Source organism: Cyprinus carpio, chromosome B1 (assembly GCF_018340385.1).
Source record: "Cyprinus carpio isolate SPL01 chromosome B1, ASM1834038v1, whole genome shotgun sequence".
NCBI lineage: Eukaryota > Metazoa > Chordata > Actinopteri > Cypriniformes > Cyprinidae > Cyprinus > Cyprinus carpio.
Genome location: NC_056597.1, coordinates 14,442,664 through 14,469,828, shown reverse-complemented (window position 1 = coordinate 14,469,828; position 27,165 = coordinate 14,442,664). Strand labels below are relative to the sequence as shown.

At 35.0% G+C, this 27,165-nt stretch overlaps 2 protein-coding genes across 2 annotated transcripts in view; both read right to left on the bottom strand.

Moving 5' to 3' along the window:
* LOC109060471 (TBC1 domain family member 1-like) overlaps positions 1-8,206 on the bottom strand; it is a 57,802-nt gene extending 49,596 nt beyond the window's left edge. Inside the window, 3 exon segments of the mRNA XM_042716668.1 lie at positions 5,585-5,821; positions 6,349-6,658; positions 7,960-8,206. Coding sequence (XP_042572602.1) covers positions 5,585-5,821; positions 6,349-6,624 — 513 coding nt within the window. The 5' untranslated portion in view covers positions 6,625-6,658; positions 7,960-8,206.
* An 837-nt stretch (positions 8,207-9,043) lies between these two features.
* Positions 9,044-22,787, bottom strand: LOC109103573 (phosphoglucomutase-2-like). Its single transcript, XM_042716667.1, has 13 exons — positions 22,565-22,787; positions 20,325-20,492; positions 18,226-18,417; positions 16,799-16,882; positions 16,518-16,711; positions 15,466-15,655; positions 15,224-15,321; positions 14,963-15,146; positions 14,484-14,577; positions 14,104-14,233; positions 13,823-14,012; positions 13,594-13,727; positions 9,044-10,244 (listed from the first exon to the last, which is right to left on the bottom strand). The coding sequence occupies exons 1-13, from the start codon at positions 22,637-22,639 to the stop codon at positions 10,142-10,144; spliced, it is 1,836 nt and encodes a 611-aa protein (XP_042572601.1). The 5' UTR covers positions 22,640-22,787; the 3' UTR covers positions 9,044-10,141.
* Positions 22,788-27,165: the final 4,378 nt, after the last annotated feature.

Genomic DNA, 27,165 nt, shown 5'->3' with positions numbered 1-27,165 from the left:
ACTACATATAAAACACTGCTTTCAGCTATCCCAACTCCAAAAATCAGCTTTCAACAAGTAAAATATCTTCCTACATACAGATAAATACCGTACAACAGCTTCTGTAACAGTTGACTGAATGACCAAAACTGTCTTTACTGTCTTTATTTACATAGACTAATTTAGAATTGTATTTAGCACACCTTAATCGTACAATACTAACGTTACTTTTTGACAGTAACCATAATATGCGAACTAATATTTTATTAGCAAACTGACAGACTGGCTCTGTCTCAAAATATAGTGAACTACCTACCTAGACAGCATTGTGATGCCCTTCGGCGCGTTATGAACATTTGAATCAACGCCCAGAAATGCAGTCTAGATAGGCAGCTCGGTAAGATTTGAAACAGAAATACTAAGAGAACTTTACAAAGAAAGTGACTTATCTACATACACTCGCTAATGCTTTATATATAACACTTGATATTGCCTCTTCACGAGGGGAAAACGAAACAATTTAAAGAAATAACACAGGGATTAATTATTTTTCTGTGGGGTAATGTTCTCTAAACTTTCATTAGTGGCTAACCGACTAGCTTACCATGCTAGCACACACAGACACTTTTCAACCAAACAAATTCCAAAACAAGTTCATAAAGGTACTCACGGTCTCCTGCTCGCTTTTCACATCCCTCCGCAGTAAATGCAAGATGTGGAAGCGCGCTTTCATCGTTTCAGCCATCCAGATCTCATGGAGAAAGTGAAACTACTGGGAGTTTGTAGTGTGTGTGTGTGTGTGTGTGTGTAGCCGTTTGAACGGCGCTCAGTGGGATGTGACGGTAAGTTAGCCTAAGATTCTAATAATGGGAGAAAACTGCACTGGAGTATCAGAATAACATCCTCACTGTTTTCAGCCAGGTGTTCTGACAATGTTCTGTTTGGTGAAAAGTGTTAAATTGTGAGCTTAAAATAAGTTTCGTTTAGATCCTATGGGAAGGGAGTTGCATTAATCTAGTTGCAGTATAAATTAAACCTACTTTAGTGAACTTTAAACTAGGGTTAAGATTTATAAGGTTTGTTGGCTAAGATATTTATTCACTCTTCATGCGTTAAAGATTTTCCAAGTTCAGGATTTGACCACCACCTGGTGGCAGATAGGATTGAATAAAATCCTGTACTGTTGACAGGCATAACATATAGCATTTTATTGTCTATTTTCTCAAATACTTTTCATCACAAATAATAAATTATAACACTGTATATACTGACGGACTGCAGGAACATATAGTTTTTTCATTTTATAAATATTTTCATTACAAATTATATATATTAAACATTAAGCATTTTCTGCTATTTATTTTTTTAATTGCAAATTATAAGCCTAACAATTTCCAAACATTTTAAATTAATAAACATACATTTTAGAATATCTTTGTATTAATGTAATTTGCTTTAATGACAAGCACTCGTGACAATCATATTTTCCAGAATGATTCAAAGAGCATCTTGTGGATTGTTTTCAACAACATCTTTATTTACAATTTTAAATGCGTAATATGCTGTCAGATGTTTGGACTCCACAACAGGAACAAAAGTGACTCTCCAAAGTTCCAAACTAAATTAAATATATCCAGTGAGACATGTTATTTTATATGATTCAATCAATTTTGTGTCCATCGTGTCCCACTATCTCTCTGTCCTACATAAATTGATCCGGTCCCTTGATACTGTAACGGATATCTATCTAATCTTTTCCCTTACTAGAAACAGCAAACACATCTCCCTCCTTAAAGTATTATAAATATGATACATGAGCCATCAAGGCTGTACAAAATAAATAATAAATAATTCTTGTTTTATCTGGAATAATGTTTAATATGAAATAAATGTTAAAATACAATCAGTTTTAAAGTATAGCCACAAGACTTAAACATATTATACATGTTGGCATGCTACTAGTTTGACAAAATCACTAAATAACTTTGTGTAAAGTTATATCTAATTTTTAACCTCCTGTAAACCCAGGAACTTTTGCACAAGGGTGCAGAATTTAGTAGGGATACTAGGGACATGTCCCTACCAATATCCAGCGAATACTGAATTGTCCCTAGCAATAATTTGATCAAACAATAAAATATATTTATATGTAACCACTGCTGTTGTAGTTCTGGCCTCATCTAAAACTGATCATTGACATTACCTAAGAAGTTATGCTAGAAAACTGCACATGCATTTAATGCATGGACAGAGTAAAAACAAGAACATTTATCCTCTTTAACTTAATGTTGTTAAACTGAATGAACGAAGCATACTTAAATATCTACAATAATATCTACATAAATTAAAAACAACACTCAGATAAAAGTGTGCAGTTTATCTGTCAATCCGATGTGTTTAAAAGTTGTGGTCATTGCTATAACAACAGTAGGGTCCGGGGGGGCATTTCCTTCAGAATCATCATTGGTCCAGTTCATTTTAATATTAAAATAATGCGACACACAGTGTTATTAAAAAGCCCTCCACCTCCCGAAAAACATGATTCGCTCCATAAACTGTGTAATTCATTTCCATACATCAGCATGGAAGCCCATTTCCACCACTGAATAAAAATTAAAAAGTAATTGCGACTTTATATCTCGCAATTGTGACTTTTTTTCCTCAGAACTGCATGATAAAAACTCACAGTTATGAGAAATCAATTAGAATTGCGAGATATAAACTGGAAATTCTTACTTTTCTCAGAATTGTGAAATATGAACTCAGAATTCTGAGAACATCAGTGTTTTTTCTCCTCAGAATTGGACTGTATAACTCGCAATTGCCAGAAATAAACTCAGAATTGAAAGAAAAAATACAGAATTACGGGATACAAACTCACACTCACATCTTGAGTTCATATACTGCCATTCTGACTTTCTATCTTGCTATTCTGACTTTTTAACTCAACTGAAATCAACTGCAAGCACAAAGGCCACACCTCATAATCCAATCAACAACCAATGGACACAACCAAGTCATCGCCCTGCATTTTGATAATACATTACACACAGATGTACATCACAATATTTAAGAAAAGATCTGTCACTTCTTCTGTTTCATCACGAATTTAAGTTACCCATAACTACATATAAAACACATAGCTTAAATTTGACTTGTTATTTTTACAGCTGTCACTCTAATATTACAGAGATATTATGAACAACATGAAGGATACAAAGGTATTTGGTGTATGCTAAGCTGTTGAGCCAAAGGCCGAGGCACAGCTGTGGGGTCTCAGTCTCACATGAAAGATGTGGAATTATCTTTGTTAGTATTGTGGTTGAATTGGCTGGTGAAAAGCTAACATGAAAGCTGATAATTTATGGTTAAATGAAGAGGACATTCAACTGTTGTTTTTCAGTTTAAAAAAAGAACACGGAGTGTGTGTAGAGCTGAGGGAACACCACTATGATCTCAGATATCTCAGACATTCAAACTTGCACGCACACACTGATTTTGGAAAGTGTGAGTGCATGAGTAACAGCTGGTCAAAAGACAGCGACATAAACACCTGTCTATCTCTTTTTCTGTCTCTCTGTCTGTTTACCACGTCAATAAAAAGACACCAGGAGTCCGTAGCCACATTGTGGCTGGCTCACTGACACAGGAAATGGTTACCATGACAACTTAGATCTACATCCTGCCTAAATGCAGGTTGATGAAGGAAGCTTCACAATTTATTTCTCAGACTCTCCATCACTACAAATCAATATTCATGAACATTCTGTCCACTGCAATGAACCACAATTGTTTACTGCTACAATAAAGACATCATTTTGTTCTCTTATTTCACAAAATATTATTTGACTTGAAAGGACATGAAAATGATGTCATTTACTCACCCTCATGTCTTGATTTCTGTTGAATATAAAAGATCATTTGAAAACTGTAACTGAAAGTCAGTTCAAATGTTTAGTTCCCAATGTTCTTCCAAATAACTTCTATTGTGTTCCACGGAAGAAAAGAAATCATACAGGTTTTAAAATCATGAGGGTGAGTAAATGATGATGGTATCAATCCCTTGAGATTGGGGTAGCCCAATAATAAGAAGCCACCTAGCAACCCCCAAAACACCTTAGCAACCGCCCAGCAATGGCCAAGCATCTACCTGCAACACTCTAGCATTGTGGTGGTGGTTTTGCATGGACACAACTCTCTTAAAATGACTTTATGGTTGTTTTCAATGATTGTCATTGTGCTGTTATGGTACTTTGTCTTATTTAAACAAAACTCAACCACAGATGCACACACCCATAAAGAGGGAGGGTTGACATTTAAACATCTGAGCTTGAAAGTAGATTCACTTCAAAGTCATGTGAGAATAACATCTATGGTTAACCTCTAATAGTTCTAACAGCCACAAACATACCATTTTATTCTTATAGTGACAATGCTTGGTATCAAAGTTTATTTCCTCCATGAAATAAAAAGGTAATTTTATTTTTTAGTTTTGCAAGTTTATATTTTGCAATTGTGAATTGACATCTTGCAGAACTCTGCATGTGTATGGTTGTCTAAATATTCTGGGGAAAAAAAAAGAAGAGAATTGCAAGACGTAATCTTAAAGGTGTCATGACATGGCTTTTTTTATTTTATTATTATGGTCCCCTAGGTGCAATTATAGTATTACTATAGTTTTTTTTTTTTTTTAAAAACTTTTAAAATGTAGTGAATTATGACATTTTCCCACCCTGTTTCTCATCCTTTGATTCAAACAGTCTGTTTTTGTGTTGTTTCCCCTTTAAGAGTTCAGTGTTAATGCCCACTGTTATGATTGGCTAACGACAGCGCTTATGGATCAATTATTAACACCCCCAGCCAGAACATTTGCGGATTGAGCGTAACTGTTTAGTAGCGGGTGATGCATTCGAAGCGATGGCTCTTGCAATGATAAAACCTTATTTGTTTGAGCACATCTGCGTGGCATTGTAATTTTCCTGTACACAGACCCACTCGCTGTCCGTCGACTGAACACTTGTGAGGGCGCGCGGCGCGACAACGATACGAAATGAGCGTAGTTGTCTTGTGCTGGAGGCGGTCATTTGCAAATGGTTGGAACGTCACTTCGCACCGTGACGTCACTTCTTACCATGGATCCAGAACGAGCTGTATTTAGAGCTTGATTAAATAAATGGCTCGTTTATAATGGCGAGGACGTCTTAAGCTATGAAACCTGCAAAACTTGTGAATGGTACAAAGACCCTCTTATATTCCAAAAGATCAAGGCAAATTTGGTTTCTCATTTCATGACCCCTTGTGTATGGTTGTCTAAATATTCTGGGTTGTGATATTTAAGATAATTGTTTGAGGTAGAATGACCTGTAAACTTGCAATTATGAGTTTATAACTTCACAATTTTAACCTCACAATTCTGAGGAAAAAAAGTGTAACTGTGAGATAAAGTTGCAATTACCTCTTTTATATTTGTATTCCATGGTGGAAATAAGCTTCTGTTGCTTGCTGTCCATTCCATTTTCAATTTAGCTTGCACAGGCACTTCAACTAAATTTGAAGTTCATATCAATCAATAAAATGCTGCTAGTCCAAAAAAATGTCCCCTTACCTTCATCTGGTCCTGGCAGCGGAATACATAGCAGGCTGCTTTCTTCTCCTCTCTGAGCAGACAGCCGAAATAGCTGGGCTCTTGGCTGTTGTGAATGAGTTTGGTGATTCGATGAGGCCTGTGATCAAACAGAACCATATGTTGCAATGGGTCCCATAGCTTCCCCGGGCCTGCCGTGTCCAGAATGCAACATACCGAATCGGCTGAAATCTGCAGTACCACAGGCTGATCTTGCATCTTGTACCATCAGGAAAAAAATAAAAAACATATTATAGTACATCAGTATTGTCAATAATAATTATTACCATAGTATTTAAAAAAATAATACTTCTATGTACCCCTTATAATTAACACCAGTTCTTCTATTATTCTTCAGTAAACATGTTTCATTTGTACTTTAACGTTCAAAAGTTTGGGATCATTGAGATGTTTCTTGAGCATTAAAGCATGATTTAGAATTATTTCTGAAAAATCATGTGACTCTAAAGACTGGAGTAATGACTAGCCTACTGAAAATTCAACTTTGCATCACAGGACTAAATTATATTTAAAAATGTATTAAAATACGAAACCGTATTTGAAATTGTGATAACATTTCACAATATAACTGTTTTACTATATTTTTGATGGTGACTCCAGCTTTTAAACAGCAGAGAATACATATTTACAATAAATTGACAATACAATACATTAGACTTTACATAGCCGTGTGTTTTTATTTTAATTTTTTTGGTAACACATTTATTAGTATTAAATATACTAACCTCTGGAGAGTGAGCACCATTGAATTCAAGGTTTCTGTTCTTCTCCCCCAGCCGGGGTCTCCGTATTTCAGCCACCACCCAAGGAAGCATCGCCATGGTGGTCTGTGGATGTACGGCCAAAGATCCAACCAGAGTTAGCCTGTACTGAATCTCCTCTTCCCCTTCTTCTTTCTCCCTCTTACCCTCTGATCCAGGAAGTGTTTGTGTAAGGTCACAGAGAGGATGATCTTTGATTGGGTCATCCCTGGGTTTGACCTCGAAACAAATGCCCTCCATGCTCCTAGTTAAAAAATGAGGAACTAGGTGTAACCTCAAAAGACAAAAGAAAAAAAAACACCAACATTAATGAAGCAGGCGGTTCAGTGAGCAGATACAAGTAAGGTACAACACACTGTTTAAGGAAGATCATTGCCTATGACAAACCCTTTGAGCACATTTTCATCAACTTTGCCATTTGCAGGGGATTAAAACAGTTTACTCTGAAAGCCCCTGCAAATGTTACAAAAGGACACAGGCAAAGAATACTTTGATTCTCTTTAGAAATTACAAGCTTGAGAAAAGGCAACCTTACATTTCATTAAATAGTCCTAGTATTAATTCTTATTTAAGGTAGGCTAAAACCACTGTTTGGCATTTTCTATGTCATTAGTTGATTGATTGATTAGTAGGCTATTTATTAATATTTTGAATTGGCTTTTATATATTTACAGGTTTTATTTGAATTTTACTTTAAGTAATTTTTTTATGTTCTTTTGTCTTTATTATTTTTTTTAAATATTGTTATATCATTTATTTATTCATTATTTCAGTTTTAGTTTTCAAAATTCCACTTAAATTTATTTACATTTACCATGACATTTCTCAATTTCAATCCAGTTTTAATATTTATATTTCATTTTATTTCAGCTTCATTTCAAAAATGTCAAAAATGATTTTAAACAGTTTTAGTTGACAATAACAACAATGGCTAAAAAAAAAAATATATATATATATATATATATATATATATATATATATATATATATATATATAAGACCATGCTTAATTTGGTAACATCTAAATAACCTGATTAGTCTAGCTAGCATATTTAATATAACCTAGAATCATGCCTGCATTATGTTACACAAATAAAAGTAATTTTTAAGGATCAGAGCAATTTTTGTGATATAGTGATAGTGTCAATGTATGCACCCTTCAGAACAGACTTTGCAGAGTAAATCTGAACAAAGGCTTTGAAGCACTGGAAGATATTGTCTTCCTGCACTGATCTGAGACGGGTTCCTCTTGAGGCACCAACACACTGAAGCCAGCAGTGAGTATAAATAGCCAAGCATGTCCAATGAGACACAACTGCTATTTAGAGAGAGGTCAACATAAAGTTTCTCTGATGGCAATAAGGCAATATGTCACAACAAAAATATAAGTCAGGTCATGGAGTCATATCAGCTACTCTCAAAACACCAAATATTAAGATTTTAAGGACATGTGACAAGGTCATATGGTTGCCTCATCGCCATAATTTGCTTTAGATAGGTTACTTTTAAGTATGTATTCTATATACAAACAACAACAAAAAACTAACATAGAAGTCAAGTTGTAACTTTCACTTACCTTTACTTACAATGCACCGCCTTGAGGAAGTGTTTGAATAACGGTCCCGTTAGATTTTGACAATACAGGCTATTATGTCCCATTGGGAACTGATTTTCAGGTTGCCCTTTCTACAAAATAGTCGATTCATCACAGTATCTGTCGCTCTCTATATATAGCAATAACCGACAAGTAGTATACGGAGCAGTGTGAGTTGTGCTCGCTGCGGGTGTGATTGAGGAAGTCTTCTTCTGAACTGACGTTTGAATGAAACTTTTGATGGTGAGCACCGAGCAGATCATGGGGAGAGAGAGAGAGAGAGAGAGAGAGAGAGAGAGAGAGAGAGAGAGAGAGAGAGAGAGAGCAGTACTTGCAAGCAATAACAGGAAATAAATAAAAACAAATCTTTTTCAGTCCGTCTGTGCTTTGAAATCCACAGTGCATAGTAAAGCTGCTCAGTTTATTAGCGTTTAATTTTTGAAAGCTTTTAAAGAGATAGTTAAAAAGAAGAAGAAGAAATGGAGAAAACTCTCATTATTACTCATCATCATGCTGTTTCCCGAATTCTTTCTTCTGAAGAACTCGAAAGGAAATGATAGAATTGATGACTGACAGTCAACATGCACTTTTATTCCATATTAATAAAAGTGAATAGGGACCCCTAACATTGGATGAGTAAGATTTTTGACCGAATTTATATTTTTGGGTAACTTTCTTTACATTGTAGTTCTTTAAATTCTAGTGTCCATAAATGAAAAAAAAAAGCAATACAAAAATTAAGTAATGCAAATAAATAACAATAAAGGCAACAAATAAAGATAAATCAAAAACATGAATGTAACATGCTAAAAAATAAAATAAACGTTTTAGGATCAACTATACCCTCTACTGGCCTTAAACAGATAATACATGCAATTTCCTGCTTTCATAGTCAGACCTCAGGAAAGTACAATTTAATGGACCCATGAGTTTGAGACTTTTAAAAATAGACAGTGAATGTTGAATTAACATGTTCAATCAAGGAATAAAATGGGTTTCATTTGTTATACAAGATCCATTTTATTTCTACATTTTTATCGCACACTCCCACACAGACAAAAGACCATTTTGTTGTTACCACTTGCTATTTATTGATTCCAAATAGAGGAGGAAAACAGCATTTTGAGAAAAGTATTAAACTGAAGAGCAACTGAAACATATCAAATCACTTTACATGAAAAAGAAGTCAACAGGCATTTTAATGTATCTAGTGGTTTGGCTAGTCAGCCTTAAATTAGATGACATAGTCCACTTTGGAGTTTGTAGTAAGGCATATGCACTGATAAATCGCAGTATAACAACTATTTGCCAAAATGCAATGTCTAAAAAACAAGCTGCTTTAACACAAGAAATCTGGTTGGTCACAAACTCTAATCTATTCAAGGAATACTTTTGTTTTCTGTTCAAATGTAAAACCTTCCAAATATGTTCCCAGTCAACCTCACAACTAAAAGTTCTGAATAAATGATCAAACTGGTTGAGTTTGATATTCAAAATGTAAATAAACATTTACAGACAAATTACATGTAATCAAACAGTTACATGTCACTGAACATAGATGACTGAATAAAGACACAATGGAATCATGTAAACGTGGAAAACTTAAATGTGGATATAATTATAGTTTTTTCCACATTAAGGCTGTTAGGTCTCTGTTCTGCATTTGAGCATTGCTGGTATAAAATGAGCAGGCTTTTTGATTTCTGAGGTTATTTGGTTGGCTGAATAAAAACCGTAACTAGATATTGTCCTCTGCTCTAGCAATATGGAATCATTTTGGTCAATCAACTCAACTAATATATCTGCTTTATATTAATTCAAGCACACCTTCTTTGTTAAATTATTACATTCATAGTTCACCACTGTAGGTCAAAAAAGGCAAATGAATAAAATAATCTCTCATCTGATAATATTGTAGATTACAAAACTGAAAGGTGAAAAAAAATGTAAAAGTGAAAAAATAAAAAAGGCAATAGGTATGTTCATGTGGCACCAACTTTGATCTACATTTCCTGCATTAAAAGTAAGAAAGTGGAGGGTAAACCTCTTTAGATTGAGACCCATAATATGTACGTTTTAATAAGAGTGGGTATGTGTGGTACTGTATGTTAAGACTAATAACTGAATGAGACAAAATCTTTGTAAACCTGAGTGATAGTTTCTCTCACTCTGGTCGAGGAGTCAAGTTGTTTTTCTCTGGTTGGTAGAAGTGTTCCACGATGGCGTCAACCAAGTTATCCAGTTCAGTTTTCAGCTGGTTAAGATCACTAGAGAAAAGACAGACAGAAAAATTGTTTTTAAAAGATTATGAGCCATTTATGTGCCAAGACTATGATTAAGGCTCTATGGCCATGATCATACTAACATACTGCTTTTACTATTATTGCAGCGTACAGTGTGCAGAGTATGCAAATTTTCTGTCAGCATAGAATACCCTGATGACCTATTACTAGTGATGTAACGATTCACTCAACTCATGATTCAATTCGATTCACGATTTAGATTTTTTTTTTAAACAAAATTATATTTAAGACAAATTATGAATTAAATGTGTCCTTTTATTATTGCTTGGACAAAATGCTGTACATTTCTTTGTAACATTGAAATATAACTTTAATAATATACTACGCTTAAAGTGTTTCCTTTGTTTATGCTGTGAACGAAGCAACACTTCACTTATGAACTTTAATATGCATTATACAGTTTATTAGATCCTGTACCCACTAAATTACTTAAAGAGTTGTTCCCTGTAGCAGAAGAACCACTTCTCAATATTATTAACTCATTGTTATCTTTAGGTCACGTCCCAAAACCATTCAAGCTGGCGGTTATTAAGCTTCTTATTAAGAAACCACAACTAGATCCAAGTGAACTGGCAAATTACAGACCCATTTCAAATCTTCCATTTATGTCTAAAATTTTAGAAAAAGTTGTGTCTGTTCAATTGTGCTCCTTCCTGCAAAAAAATGATCTCTATAAAGAATTTCAGTCAGGTTTCAGGCCCCACCATAGCACAGAAACTGCACTTTTTAAAATTACAAATGACTTGCTTCTTGCGTCAGACAATAAATGATCTCTATAAAGAATTTCAGTCAGGTTTCAGGCCCCACTTCGACACCATAGATCACGACATACTCCTAGATCGATTACAAAACTATACAGGTATCCAAGGGCAGGCTTTAAGATGGTTTAGATCCTACCTCTCCGATCGCTACCACTTTGTTTATTTAAATGGGGAGTCCTATCATTTATCACCAGTAAAATATGGAATGCCACAAGGATCTGTCCTCGGTCCTCTGTCATTTTCAATATACATGTTCCCCCTTGGTAATATTATTAGAAAATACAGGATTAGTTTCCACTGTTATGCTGATTAGTTTCCACTGTTATGCTAACAGAGTGTGTTAAAAATGTAAAAGATTGGATGACCAATAATTTTCTCCTATTAAATTCATTTAAGACAAAGATATTACTTATTGGACCAAATAACATTACACAGAATCTCGTAGATTACAATTTGCAACTAGACGGATGTACTGTTACTTCCTCTACAGTCAAAAATCTGGGCGTTGTATATGAAAGCAACTTGTCTTTTGAAAATCATATTTCCCATGTTACAAAAACAGCATTCTTCCATCTTAGAAACATTGCCAAGCTACGAAACATGTTACCTGTTCCTGATGCAGAAAAAAGCTAGTTCATGCGTTCATGACCTCTAGACTGGACTATTGTAATGCACTGCTAGGTGTTGTCCTGCATCTTCAATAAACAAGCTACAGGTAGTCCAAAATGCAGCGACTAGAGTCCTTAACAGGTCAAGAAAATATGATCGTATTACTCCAATTTTACAGTCTTTGCACTGGCTACCTATTAAGTTCTGTATCAGTTACAATATATTATTACTTACTTATAAGGCCCTTAATGGTTTAGCTCCTGTGTATCTAACTAGTCTTCTACCATGCTACAATCCATCACTCTCCCTAAGGTCACAAAACGCTGGACTTTTGGTAGTACCTAGGATAGCAAAGTCCACTAAAGGAGGTAGAGCTTTTTCGCATTTGGCTCCCGAACCCTGGAATAGCCTTCCTGATAATGTTCGGGGTTCAGACACACTTCCTCTGTTTAAATCTAGATTAAAAACACATCTCTTTGGCCAAGCATTCAAATAATGAATCTCATAATTTTGGACTGCAGTTATATCTGATCAAATGCGCATTATTATTCTTTAGCTTGGGTTAAACTAATTAATTTTACTTGGCTGGAACAGCAGCTACGCTAATTATGTCTCTATTCGTTTCTCTGTTTTGCCCCTCAGAGGACCTCAGATGATGCTAAACCTGAAACAACATACAGAACTACCACATTTTGCTATAAGTTTGATTGCATAATTGGTGTTAATAGTGTTCATCGTCTGTTTGTTTACGTCTTTAATTGATTTTTCCGAACATTTCTGCCGTAAAGCACATAAACTGACAGTCACCACTGATAAGCTACTACTAAATATTGTAGAAACTTAATTTTCTGTAAAGTTGCTTTGCAATGATTTGTATCGTAAAAAGCGCTATACAAATAAACTTGAATTGGATTTAATTATACAGAGGCAAGATGAAAGAAAAAATACCATCTAAACTTTTCTAAAGACAGTAAGTTCCCCTCAGACATGCATTCATATAAACTCCTACACCTAACTGAACTGGTTTAACATCTCAACCAATTTGAATCGTCACATATTTGAATCGATTTTCAACCGGTTCACAGTTAATCGTTACATCCCTACCTATTACCTTTTATTCGTTTTATTAACTTAATCATATTCTATAAATAAAGTTAATAAAATATGCTGTATGTGATAACAGCATACAAAGCTACTGTTGGAAATATTTATCATATAATAACGATGACAGTTATTATACAGTTAAAAGTGGTAAAAGCATTATAAAATAATAATAATAATAATAAAAATAAAATAATATAGAATTATATGTAGAAATATATGTAACATATTATTATTATTATAAAAATATTTGTATTTATAAAAACTAAAATCAAAGAAATATATCACCATACTATTACTTCATAATAATAATTTTACGCACACACACACACACACAGACAGATCCACACACAACATTAAGAATTCTACCTAAAGTAATATACAAATTAATGTAATATTGTTATTGCATAGTCACAGGGAATAGTATTATAGAATAGAATAGTATAATACTTATAATTTTAATAGTATATTATGATACAAAAGAATAATACATTCTATATAATAATGTTATTACTAAATAATTATATTTAATGTATTATAATTATTGTTAATATTGAATGTAAAAAAAACTGCAATAGTAATAATTATCTGATTTGTCTATTTTTATAAATTAAATAATATTAAAATTAAATCATAATCTATATTTATTATTATTTTATAATAATAATAATAATAATAATAATAATAATAATATATTGCAATGTAATTTATATAAAAGTAATATTACTTCTGCAATGATATGTTTGCAATAAATAATAATAATAATTCTACATATATCAATAATAATTATTTTTAAAATTAAGCCAATAGTGATAGTGTGAAATAATGAAGCTGTCCAAAACCTGTTTCCTGGTGCAGCACAGAGCTCTGTGTAATATTTGATTTTAGGCTCTGTTCCACTGGTTCTTATTGTAGCCACGCCCCCGTTAGCAAAGGTGAAGGTAATCATCTGACTGCTTTTACTGGTGGGCAGAATCTGTGAGTAATAGTAAAGGACACGCAGATATAGGATAAGAAAACTTTAAATAAGATCAACTATCACAATAATTCTAATCATTACGGGCTACGCACGGCCTTGTTGTCCGGCTGGTTGCTGTCATAGCCAGTCGTAAGGTCTCTCACTGCTGTGATGGCAAAGCCCCCACACTCTTTAGGGTACGAATTCTCCCCATCGTAGTTCCGAAGACGCTCAAACATCTGCTTAATAGTGTCTTGGTTGTGACAGATGAAGTAGGAATTCTTGGAAATGTGGTAACCGTACCTGAAAAAAGACGATGTGAAAACTATGATTAACAAGAAGATTCAGAACATAAATTATTAGAGATGTCAATGCCAAAGTTTCTGTGACATACTCCTCATAAATGGATCTGAGTTGATGGGACAGAGTTATATTTTTAGAAGCCAGGTAAGAGACAAACTCGCCAGCAATGGCAGCCGCACTCACACCATCTTTGTCCAAAACTGCAGGAGAACACATGTAACCTACAACAACAGAGCAACCAAAGAAAAATATTAAAGCTTTCTTTTAATAAAGTCTGCACCACTTGTTTTTTTTTTTTACATTTCAATACAATTATGATATTGAGATGAATAAAAATGGACAGCCACTGACAACTACTTATGTAGGGATCTGTGGTTTGAACCCAAGATCAGTGGGTTACCAATTCAGACTGTTACACAAATGCACATAAATGTTCAGCATCTGCACATAAAAGTGTGGATGCCACTGTACCAATAGCTTCCTCAAAAGCAAACAGAACATTCTTCCCCTGGTCCATCAGCTCTCTGGCTCTATTTCCCATCCATTTAAAGCCTGTTAGAGTTTCCTGTAAAAGACAGATGCATAGAGTCAGACAGTAGAACATCAAAAGGGAGTAATCCATTTTTTTTCCACAAGAAGAGTATGTCTTTAGAGTAGCTGCACTTTCTGTGTTTCCATTATTTTTCCAAGACTCTTCCAGTTGTTTCTGATGGCTAGATAAGGATTTTTAAAAATCATTTTATGTGAGATTGTGCTTACAGTAAGTAATTTCTAGCCAAAGAATAAGATTTAAAATTATTCAACTGTAGTAATATCAACAATCTTAATTGGAATGCTAAAAACAATATATATTGGAGGGCCTTCAAATATTCTTGGAAAGGGGGTGGGAAGATTGAGAACCACTGGGGTAGAGAAACCATTACACTTTGTAGGGTAAAAAGCAGAGGTACCTCAAAGTGGAAGCCCTCTTTTACAGCAATGGCACGGAGGATTTTTGAGGAGACGGTGCTGGATAGCATGTAGACGTCCTTAATGGAGGCTTTTCCCTCTCCTTTCTGCAGCTTCCAGCACTGGAAAATCCACCAGCCGAGTAAAGCACCCAACTCATTCCCAGAGAACACCCTCCACTGCCCACTACAGGAAGAATTATTGCTATTCAGAAAAATGACAAACTGAATGAAAATCAACACAAAATGCCAAATTACACTGACCTCTCCTGTTTCTCTGCAATAGCTAGTCGGTCAGCATCAGGGTCATTTGCCAGAATAACAGTTGCTCCCTCTTGATCTGCAAGCGCGAAGGACAACGTCTACATACACAAACATAGATTACTGTCCATCTGGCATTACATAACAAACCCCACCCCCAAAAAAAAAAAAAAAAAAAAAAAAAAAATATATATATATATATCACTTTTTCTAATGTCATTTGTGTGTGTGTCAGTGTATTGTACCAAGACTCCTTCTCCCTCCTCAGGGTTGGGGTATTTGACGGTGGGGAACTCTGGGTCAGGATCTTTCTGCTGTTCCACAGCATATGGAGGATGAAGGTCAAAGGCCTTAAAAGCAGCCTGGACAAAAATATGGCCCACCCCATGAACTGAGGTATGGACAATCTTCACCTCGGAATTCTTATTCAGCTCCCTGTGAGAACACAAGATGCGTGAAAACCAGACGCATTATCAGATGGCTATTAGCACCAACTTCCAGATTTGATTCAGATCCATTACGGTCTTAAAGGGTTACTCCACCCCAAAAGGTAAATTTTGTCATTAATCACTTACCTCCATGTCGTTCCAAACCTGTAAAAGCTTTGTTCATCTTCGGAACACAGTTTAAGATTTTTTGGATGAAAACCGGGAGGCTTGTGACTGTCCCATAGACTGCCAAGTAAAATACACTGTCAAGGTCTAGAAAAGTACGAAAAGCATCGTCAGAATACTCCATCTGCCATCAGTGGTTAAACCCTAACGTTATGAAGTGATTAAACCCTAATGTTATGTTTGCTTTCAATCAAAGCAAAAATCAAAGCATAAATATATGTAGAAAACATATACTTGTGGTGCAGCTGACACAGAAGAGTGTACGCTTCATAACGTTACAGTTGAACCACTGATGGCAGATGGAGTAATCTGACGATGTCTTTCATACTTTTCTGGACCTTGACAGTGTATTTTACTTGGCAGACTATGGGCACAGTCACAAGCCTCCCGGTTTTCATCCAAAATATCTTAAATTGTGTTCCGAAGACGAACAAAGCTTTTATGGGTTTGGAAAGACATTGGGGTAAGTGATAAATGACAAAATTTTTTATTTTGGGGTGGAGTAACCCTTTAAACTGCTTCAGATTTGATTTAAAAATGATTGAGTTTCTTTCTTAAGTAGCATATAAATATTATACAAACATTTTAAAAGGCATGTTCTGCAAGTATTGATCATGGAATTTTTGAAAATGAATATCAGATCATTCAAATGGAATTCTGCAGGCATGTCTTCGTGAGTGTACCTGTGAAAGCAGTGCTGTTGTATGGTTTTGCAGTATTCTCTGTGTATCTCCTGGTATGGGTCACTGAGTAGGGAACTCTGAAGAGCTCCATCTGTGTCCCATGATTTAGGCCACGGCTCAAGGTTCTGTTCAATAGCTGCAGCGATGCCCTTATCATGGGGAGGAATGATCTGAGCTCCATTTGCCCAGTACACTTAAACACACATATTGAAAAATGGGTCAAATAATCAAACATGCTGTATTCTTTCAAATCAAACATTTTATTTAGGGATCGATGATACCTTGTATCCATTATCTTGTTTGGGATTATGGGAGGCTGTTACCATGACACCAGCACACAGTCCTAGATGTGATATGGTAAAAGGCTAAAAGAAAAGAGAAGAGATTTTTTTTTTTTTTTTTGCTCTGCTTAATTAAAACAATCAGCCAAGAAACAGTGGTTTACAATGATATGGTATATTCGGTTTTATTAATTTTTGTGGATACCATGATAAATTTGATGAATAAAATTTTCAAAAGGACAGCATTTATTTGAATCAAAAATGTTTGTAACAATGTAAAAGTCTTTAATGTCACTTTTGATCAATTTAATGCATCAATTTAATTGGTGAATAAAAGTATTAATTTCTTTAAAAATAAATAAAAAATCATACTATCCCAAAATTTTTAAACAGTAGTGTATTTTTCTAAGTACATAGTAGATATATTTTATTAAGAGTAATACAACAATGCATCATATAAATTATAAAAGTAACACAACATAAAAAAGTACATGGTGCATGTCCAAAAAAAGCACAGTTGAACAAACGTGCTCGGAGCATGCAAGGTGCACATGATCAAGCTGTGCCAGCTCTCTGACTGTGCCAAAATTTTTATCCAGAAACCATGCTTAGCTGAAAATTGAAAATATGATATTTAGATCACCAGGGCCACCAAGTTACAGAGAGATAGCAAGTTATGTGGATGGCATAACATTTTCCCTCTCAAATTACATTATTTTTACTTTTTAAATCAATGTTTTTGGACTAATACTACATTTTACATAACAGTGACCAAAAAGGTTTTGGGCTAGAGGACACAGAGTGAGAGAAAGCTGTTTGAGGGCTCAAAGGGAAAGGTTTAGAGAGTGATAAGAGAATGAGTGAGAGCGTGTCCATGTACTCATGGGAACAGAAAAGTTGATTATTGGTGAAGAATCTTCATGAACCCCTCTAGTCTCTTATGCAACAATCTCACATTGTGTTCACGTGCAGTTGTGTCTCTCTGTCTCCTTTCTCATGCTTTTGGATGTTGGTTTGTGATTACTTCTTTGTAGCAGGAAGTTGAAAATTTCAAAGATCTTAGAACACAAACCTCTAACCACAATGGACAACACTTCTAAATAATGAACAGAAAACATCTGGACAACGTTACTATATTTTTGAATATGTTGCATATCTTTGTAGAACACTTCTAAATAATGAACAGAAATATGTCAAAATACCATGGTGATACTATTACTGTGCCAAGGCATGACCAAGTAAAGGAAAATAGTAGATTATTAATTATTTTTTACTGTTAAGAGAACAATTTAAATGGAGGAGAAAAAAGTAAATGGTACTGAAACATGTCAAGTCAAGACTTGTGCTCTACCACCATGGCTCTAACATATCAGAATTAAAAATAAATCTGAACTTTCTCTTCATGAGTACAGCAGGTTCATACGTACCACATATGGAGTGGGTGTGATGTCACTAAAGAGGTAGACTGGGACGCCTCGACTGATCAAGACAGAAGCAGCAAGACAGGCAAATCTTTTACTGCTGCCGCCACTTGGGGGGTGAGCGCGAGCATCGAACCCGATCACCACCCCCTTCTGCTTCAGATCTGTAAAACACTGCTCCAGGTACGCACAGAAACCCTACCAGAAGCAAAAGAGGGTAATTACCATCAATCCATAGCCTTACTGGACACCAAATTTATTGTGACAATGTAAGAAATGGTTTCTGGAACAGACAGTTTTGCCCATTAACTTGATTATGCTTTGCAAAGTTTCTACAAATCTCTGTTTGTGCTCCACAGAAAAAGTCATGCATCTGGGACAGATGAGTAAATGAGTGGAGTATCCCTTTAAGGCCTGTTCACACCAAGATGAAAGTAAATAGAGCTCATAAACAGCATTCCTTACGTTACGACTTGACGAGTTTGTGGTTTTGTAGTGTTCACAAAAAGATTATTTTGAATAGGGATCAGTGAATAGCAGAGCAAATACAAATACTGCTTGACTTCTATTTAACAAAAAGGTTGTCAGAAATGAAAAGTTGCACTCCGCTGAATGCCCTTCATGTCAGAAAATGAATGTGCATTTTTATTTAGCCCATCTGCCAATTTTTCTCATTGGTTTGAACAGATAAATTCCATGCAAAAATCAGACCACATGGGTGTGAACTTCCATTTAGCCTAAATGTACACTAAGCTGTATATGTATACTGATATACATATACATATAAATATGTATGAGAGTAGCACTGCAGCAACATAAAGGTGAGGTCACATTTACCATTGTTCTCCGAATTTTCGCAGGGGAAATCCAGTTATTTAAATAGGAATACCTGTGATCTGTAATTGATTTTAAAGGGTCATGAACTGAGAAACCAAAATTCCCTTGATCTTTTCATATGTAAGAGGTGATTGTGCTATAAAATCATCCTGTAATTTTCAGGACTCAAAACTGTGTTGTTAGTCTAAAAACAGCTTATATTGAATCCAGTCTGCCAAAACAACAGCTTGTGGAATGTACAACTCTATGATATAATAGTGTGGCTAAACACCACCTCCACAGAAGAAGATCAATGCCTGCTTCTACAGTGCTGCCTGTTTAGCTCCGCCAACGATTCGCTCATGTAGTGTAAATAACGAGAGGTGAACGCAAGTCTACAGAGAAATCAAAACGATAAAGATTCTATGAAGACAACAAGACGCTGTGCAGTGCCAGTTCAATTTACCTCAGATTCATTAAAATGTGTTCAAATACACAAAGATTCTGCAAAACCAAAGAATTTGTGGGACCTGAAGGATTTTTGTGAAGAACAGCAGGCAGTTTAACTGTTCAGGACAAACAAGGGACTCATGAACAACTATCACTAAACAAAAAAACATCTGTGGATCATTCAGGTAACAACACAGTATTAAGAATAAAGGGGTCATTTTTTTAATATAAATTCAAGTATTATTTTCTCTCGTGGACTATATGTAAACATCTTTTATGTGAAATATCTTATTCAGATGAGTACTAAATAAACATGCATTTTGTATGATCCCTCTTATTTTGGTAAAATAATTAACATTTTGCATTTTCTGAAAGGGGGGTGTAAACTTTTGACCTCAAATTTTTTATTATCATTCACTACACTATTATTTGCCCACAAGATTTTGCAAATGTGACCGCACCTTAAAGTCATGATAAAACGGAAGAAGTTACTTTTTTATGTATTGTGACGTACATACAAGTATAATGGCATGTATATACACTATTAATGGGTTGTGGATTGGATTTTTGAGTTGTGGCTGTTGCATAGTAGGAGGTTATACAGTTCCCAGGACTTACTTTACTATTCTAACAAACATTATCAGCTGCTGTTTTGACTATCTTGGTCGCTTACATACAACCAAGATACTACCAAACCTCCAGCCTAGAGCACCTGCGGGGCACCAAGAGCACTTGAATACCCTAATCTGATGTTATAGCTTAGGCCTCCTGTATATTATTCAGAGTGAAAAGATAATAAGTGATAAGATTTCACGGAAAGCTTGTGTAGAGTATGTCACCTGTGTGGTCTGTATGATGGTGAGGTCATTCATGCAGGACACTCCAGGTCCCATGGCGGCTCTCAATCCCGCTGTGCCAAACTCCATACGGGCCCCGAAACACTTCTGCAGCTCTGACATGGCTCTGTCCTTAACCATAGACCGCACAGCAGCAGCTGTCTTTGGATTCTGTAAACACACACAAAAAATATATACTAGATTAAAAATATATATATATATTTTTAAATAATGTGCACTTACAAAATCACAATTAGACCAGGAATGTGTATTAAAAAAGTAAATAGTAGGGGTGGGAATCTTTAGGCACTTCACGATCAGATCCGATTCTGGGAGTCCAATTCCAATTCCAAAACAATTCAAAAATCAACATTTTTTCCTTATTAATTATTCTTCTGTACACATCTGTACAACTTCACATTTTAACCAAAATAGCAGTTTCTATGCTTTTTGTTTATAGTTATATCAGTACTGCCTATCTTAAAAATAGGGGTGTGAATCTTCACTGGTTTCACAATTCAATTCCGTTATGATTATAATTATCATTTTCAATATTACTGCACATGGCTACATTTTTATATAAATTTTATGTCCAATTTAATTTATGCAAAATTTACTTTATTTTTTTATTATATAATCAGACTACTTTATAAAACAATTACTTATTTAAAATAAGTGCTCTTTAGGTATCTGAAAGTTTACAGACAATAGGCTAGTTATGGGATTTTCTTTTTTCCTCAGCATTATTCCCATTTTATTATTACCGATGAGATCATAGACAGTGGCAGCTTAAGTCTAATTTGATTAAGTCTAATTTTACTTAATTAATGACCTTCCACTTCTGCGTAAAACCCTTATCTGTTTCATGTGACCCAGTTAAGCACAAGACTCCAGTTACTGTAATGATAGCACTAATATTGTAAGTGCTTTTATGGAACTGTCCGTTGACCCTGATTTACATGCTATTTAAATGGTGTCTTAGAGGACACTCGAATACTGTTTAAGTGTTTCAGTGTAACAGTCTAGAAACTGTTTTGTGCCATGCTTCTTTGTTTATCCAAGCACAATGCTCATTCACTTTGAGTTCAGGCAAGTCATGCGTTTGTAGCAAATAAATCAGCCACATTTGCCCAATTCCAAAACACTCCTAAACAGAAATTACAAATGTTTCTCTTGATATATATGAGGCTTATTCTTAAATCTCTTGCTTCTCTGATTTTTCTTTTGAGAAAAAGAACACAGTGATCTGTGAGCTGCTCAGATTTGCCAAAATATGCAATTAAAAGTAATAGAGATTTTAATATGAAAAAGCAAATCAAATGATCAATACTTTGACATCTACTCTACTGTTCAAAAGTTTGGGGTCAGTAAGATTTTGTATTTTTTTATTCTGTGAGGGATCCATATTAAATTTTGATCTAAAAAACATCAGGAAAAATCTACTGTTTAAAAAAAAAAAAAAAAAAACAATAAAGATGTTTATACAAAAGATTTCTATGTCAAATCAATTCTGTTCTTTTGAACTTTATATTCATCAAAGAATCCTGGAAAAAAAATCATGTTTTTCACAAACATTTTAAGCAGCACAACTGTTTTCAACATGGAAAATAAGACATATTTCTTGAGCATCAAATCAGCATATTAGGATGCTTTCTGAAGGATCATGTAACACTGAATACTTTGCATCACATTAAAATATATTCAAATAGAAATATTACTATTTGTACTGTATTTTTGCTCAAATAAATACAGCCTTGGTTAACATTAGAGACTGCTTTCAAAAACAATAAAACCTTACTACACCCAAACTTCTGAACAGTATTGCATATTAATTTTACAGTTGTGAGACAAATAAGAGTATAGACCTAAATTAATTTTATGCAGGACTGATCGGTCTCTGAGCAAAAGTCTATTTTAAATAATGGCATATCAATAACGGACTGAATCGCTGTTCAGATCTTGTTGGGTAATTTATTTAGTAAGAGCGCTTCCTGAAAAGCATCTTCTACAAGCAGCTCTAGTTCTGAAAACTGCTTTAGTGGATCATTACGTTATAAAGCAATGCCAGGGTGTTTCCCTTCACTGATTCATAACTGAGCTGTTAGTTAATAAGCCACTTAAAAGGATTTTTTTAAACCAGGCTTGGTTATAAGCTACTGAACTTCAGTTTCAACACTAAAGATGTCAGATTTCACATATTTAAAGCTACTTAAAGCTACACAGCAGTATATGTTTGGTGTTACCTTGTCATACTTCAGCCACTGCGTGACAGCCAGATCCAGACGAACTGTCTCCTGTGCTTCCAGGCCGTTCTCCATGTTTATCTAACTCGGAACTAAAACTGTAATTCAACGGATAAACAAATAAGCGATAGACTCCGTTAAACGGACATATGTATGTTGACGGTTGCTCTGAATGAATTTAGAAATAGTGCGACCCGTGACTGTTACTGTTTGATTATAAATGATGTAGTACGTCAAGTGTTGCAAAGTGAATGAAACGGAATGGGCGGGGTTTCGGTCAAGGGGCGGAACACGTGATTGGCTCATGTCATTGCGTAGCAGCTCATTGGTAGAGCACTCGTGGTTATAAACCTGCCTTCCAGATTTCAGAATAAGCTTTCAGTTTCTTGACCTGTCCGATTTTAACTTTTATAAAACTAATTCTAATCTTGTGTGAAAAAACAACAATAAATGTAGTCTATTATTTAACATATTTCTGTGGTCCTCAACGTGAGTGAAATATAAATAAAACAAATGTAAAACAGTATTGAGAGTGTACATAAAAGAGCGTCCATGTAACGTTACATAACTAGTAGCCTTATTTACTTTCATGAGGATCCTAAGCTGTAGCTGCAGATATTGTACATACAGCAGAGGCGCCAAACTCCTGCTATTAGTGATTTTCATTTCAATAAAAGCGAAATTTAAGGACTATAAATATTAATAAATATTTTTTACATTCTATATAACTGTGTTTTCTGATAGTCATGAAAACAAACATTTAAAAATTAAGTTAATATGATAATGAATGTTTCTGTGGAGACTAAATAAGTGTGGAACGCTAAAACATTTTGAGGAATGCAAAGAATGCTAAAATACACAGACTTGTGGTCAATAGTGAATATCATTTGCATACTTTCCATTGACTGTTCTCAGAAAAGTACTCTGAGAGTCCAAGTTCGTGTCAAGTTCAGCTTAGCTAGGGATTTAATATATTGACAATATTTTTATTGTCAATAATTGCTCCTATATATAGTTAATTAGTTTGAAAGTGATTCCAATCTCCTCTTATAGTTTCTAACTTGTCGGTTTTAGTTATTGTTCTTTGTGTAAATGCCTTTACACTAGAAGGCCAATTTCTGCCACATAAGAAAAAAGAAAACATGCTTTGGTAAATCATAATCATGCCATAAAAATCATTATTATGATAAAGTCAGAATAATGAGATTAAAAAGTCAAAATTATGAGATGCTATGACGAAGATGTGCAATGTTATTATGACTGTAGCTCAGTAAAAAATAGAAGTCAATATAGTTCTTACCAGAAAAACAAATGTTTGTGTTTGAAGAAAAGAGAACTAACCAAAATTATTCACATTGGATGCTCATTCTAGAAAACGAACTGCTTGACAATTCATTATTTTTCATGTCAATTACAGTGTGTCGTTTTGTGAAATGACATTATTAATTCTGCATATGGTGGATTTCATGAGTGGAAGTATTTGTTAATTATTTGCCATGAGTTTTCCAACTGCATTTTCAGGGTTGTGATGTTTTTGTGTGTGTGACACTGCTCCATCACCGTCACCCACACTAAAGCTGTGAATGTCTGTCACATCTCTGCTGGCCTGCAGGCAGTGAAAGCAGCACAGACCTCAGTTATGCAGGCCAGGCGCTGTACTGGGGTGTCGGCACCACTTACAGCAGTAAATGGTGTGGCACATCCTAAAATATCTGAAGAATGCATTTACGTAAATACAGACAAACAGCTAGCTAGCTTTTGGACTCAAGATTTGTGTTGTAAGTTCAAGGAAGTATTTCGGTTAACGTATATTACCAGACTTGAATAATCAGGGGCCTGTTTCATAAAACAATTTTACCCAATAAGCCAGGTTTATTTCAGTTAGTCTGATTTATTTTGAACCAAATCAACTGACAATAAGTCAGACTAACTGAAATAAGCCTGGCTTGTTTGGTAAACTTGTTTTACGAAACAGCCCCCTGGTCTCATGATCAGGCAAAACAAAATCACGTGTAACCAAGAAACATTGAAACAAAGGCGGCCTCTCAAGAAATATTTTCACTAAAATTGCTTTCCAGCAGGAATTTTCTACTGATATGCAACAGCTGAATATTTCTGTGTGTGTTGGCTTACCATTTAGGTCATTACAGCAAACTAAACCATTGTTTTAAATACTTGAAATGCAATACTTAAAATAAGATTCAAATTTAAACTTTGACTGAAATAAACTGTTTAAAGCAAACACTGCAAGTGTCACAAAGTGGAACATTTCTGACTTGACAGCTCGTTTAAAAAGCGTTTTTCTCCCCCCCAACTGCAAGCAGCAAAAAATCTCACCAAAAGCCAGGTAGATAAATTGGCATATTTTTTAAAATTAGTCTACAACCAAATATTAGAAGCCCATAGTTCACTTAAAAACCCAGACACAGTAATCTCATTTGAAAGGTGTTATTTCACCTGAGAAGACGAGAGGGCAAAATAAAACTATTTTCTTCATTCCAAGGATATACAAAGACCATAGCGTTAGACAGCCTCAGTGCAAAGTGACTTGCACCTTCAGTGACACATGATCATACTAGTGATCCATCATCTGACGACAAGTCATCTTTCAGGCATGGTCTGATACACAAGTTAAAAACTAACTGAGGGCAAATGTTCCACTCCAGCCTAGGACTATAGTGACTGGTGGTTGAAGAAGCCATCTTCTGCTTTCAAGTGGGCCTGCCACTTCTCACAGTTCTCCACATCTTGCCCTGGTGAAGATAGTTTATGCCTCACACTGTTTATCCTGTTCAATGGCTGGAAGGTGAAAAAAAAAAAAAAAGAAAAAGACACTTATTGTAAAAATAAATTCTCTTACAAAGAACAAAAGCCTTTACACTGCGCTAATAAGAAACACAGATCACTTAGGGTCAGAAGTTAATGAGCGCTCTAAAAACGGCCGACTTACTCTCTTTAGTTGGAAGTGTGTCTTCTCTTTTTGTCTCAGTCTTCTTCAGCTTCGGTCTTGTCAAAACTGAGAGATCTCACTGATATCTGGTTTGTCAAGCCATCGTTTACTTCAGTTTTTTTTTTTTTTTTTGTGGGGAAATGAAGGGGTTAAATGGAAAAGATGACCTACAAATACAAAAAACATAAGGCTTCCAACAAAGCACTACGCAAAATAAAACACCAAAACCTATTTACTGTACTGTTGAGACAAACACACCAGATGTAGAAGACACAGAACAGGACTTCTGTTGGACACGTATAGCTATATATTTAAACAACACAATCCTGATTGTATGAGCTAAGTGAGGAAAACAATTTGATTACTCTGGCAGGTGCAAGCTGTTGATCATTTTGTTCCTTCATTTCATTGGCTTAATTGATCAAATGCTCGACAAGTCTCTCTCTCTTCTCCTCTCTCTGGCCTATGACACCGATACAGTCTATGGTTTTCCCAAAAATAGGGTTTATGTCCTGAATAACATGCAAATATCTTGAATGTTTACAACTTAGTCAGCGTATTATTTCTTATATATAAAAAATGCTAAACGGTTATGTCATTAATCTACCAAGCTCCAAGTGATCTTTATTGTTTCTGTGTATGTTGTCATGTTCTCTAGGTCACAACGCGCACCGTGAAATAGTGTTCTGTTTGAAATAAATTATAACAAAGAAAAGGCCACAGCACCAAAGAAATCGCAGAAAGTCATCGATTTATATTTTAGACACAGATCTCGTATCAGCACGTCAAGCGACGACATCATCAAGCCAATCAGAGCGCGATGTTGCGCGCGAAGTGTGTATGTGTTGTGATACATGTGCGCGACGGAAGCGAATCACATGAGGTGAGCTTTCAATGTTTATAAAATGTACATCACGTAATCTTCATCAGATTGTGCCGGATATTTTATCATATGTTCATTCAGAGACATTTCATAGCAGGTAAAACAATATGATGATGCAAATGTTTGAACGTGATGTGTGTGCGTGTTTGCATTATGTAGCTGGTTTGTTGTCAGTGAAGATGAAGATGCTTCATCTCCGTGGTCTGAAATAATTCAGTGATTCAGTTTAAAAATGATCTCTGAATATCAGATGATTTTATTTTTGTCTCGCGGAAGGGGGCGCGGGTTGATGATTTGATCTGTCTTGTCATAAACATCTCAGGTCACGCCTTTGCAAGAAGTTAACAAAGTAAACCAGCTAGTATTTGCCCAACACTACCTGGCTTAAAGACAAGTATAATAAACCAAAAGAATCCAATCATAGATATATACTATTATATATATATATCATATATAATTATATAATATATAATGATTTATAAAAGCGATCGAATGAAACCCATAGTTATTATTATGATTTTATAGTAACAATAATAACTGTACGCTAAACTAACATGATACTGCACTGTTGGGACGGTTCAATAGGCGTCCTATCTCTGTGTCTGGACGCTGTTATAGAAATGTTCGCACACATGCAGCAATGTGAAAGTTCATATCATTTTCCATTTAAAAGAGAGCTAGGAGTAGATACTGATGTCATTCTGTATAACATGACACATACCAGTATAGTGAGAATGTAAGCACACGAAAAGCGGCACTGGAAGCATC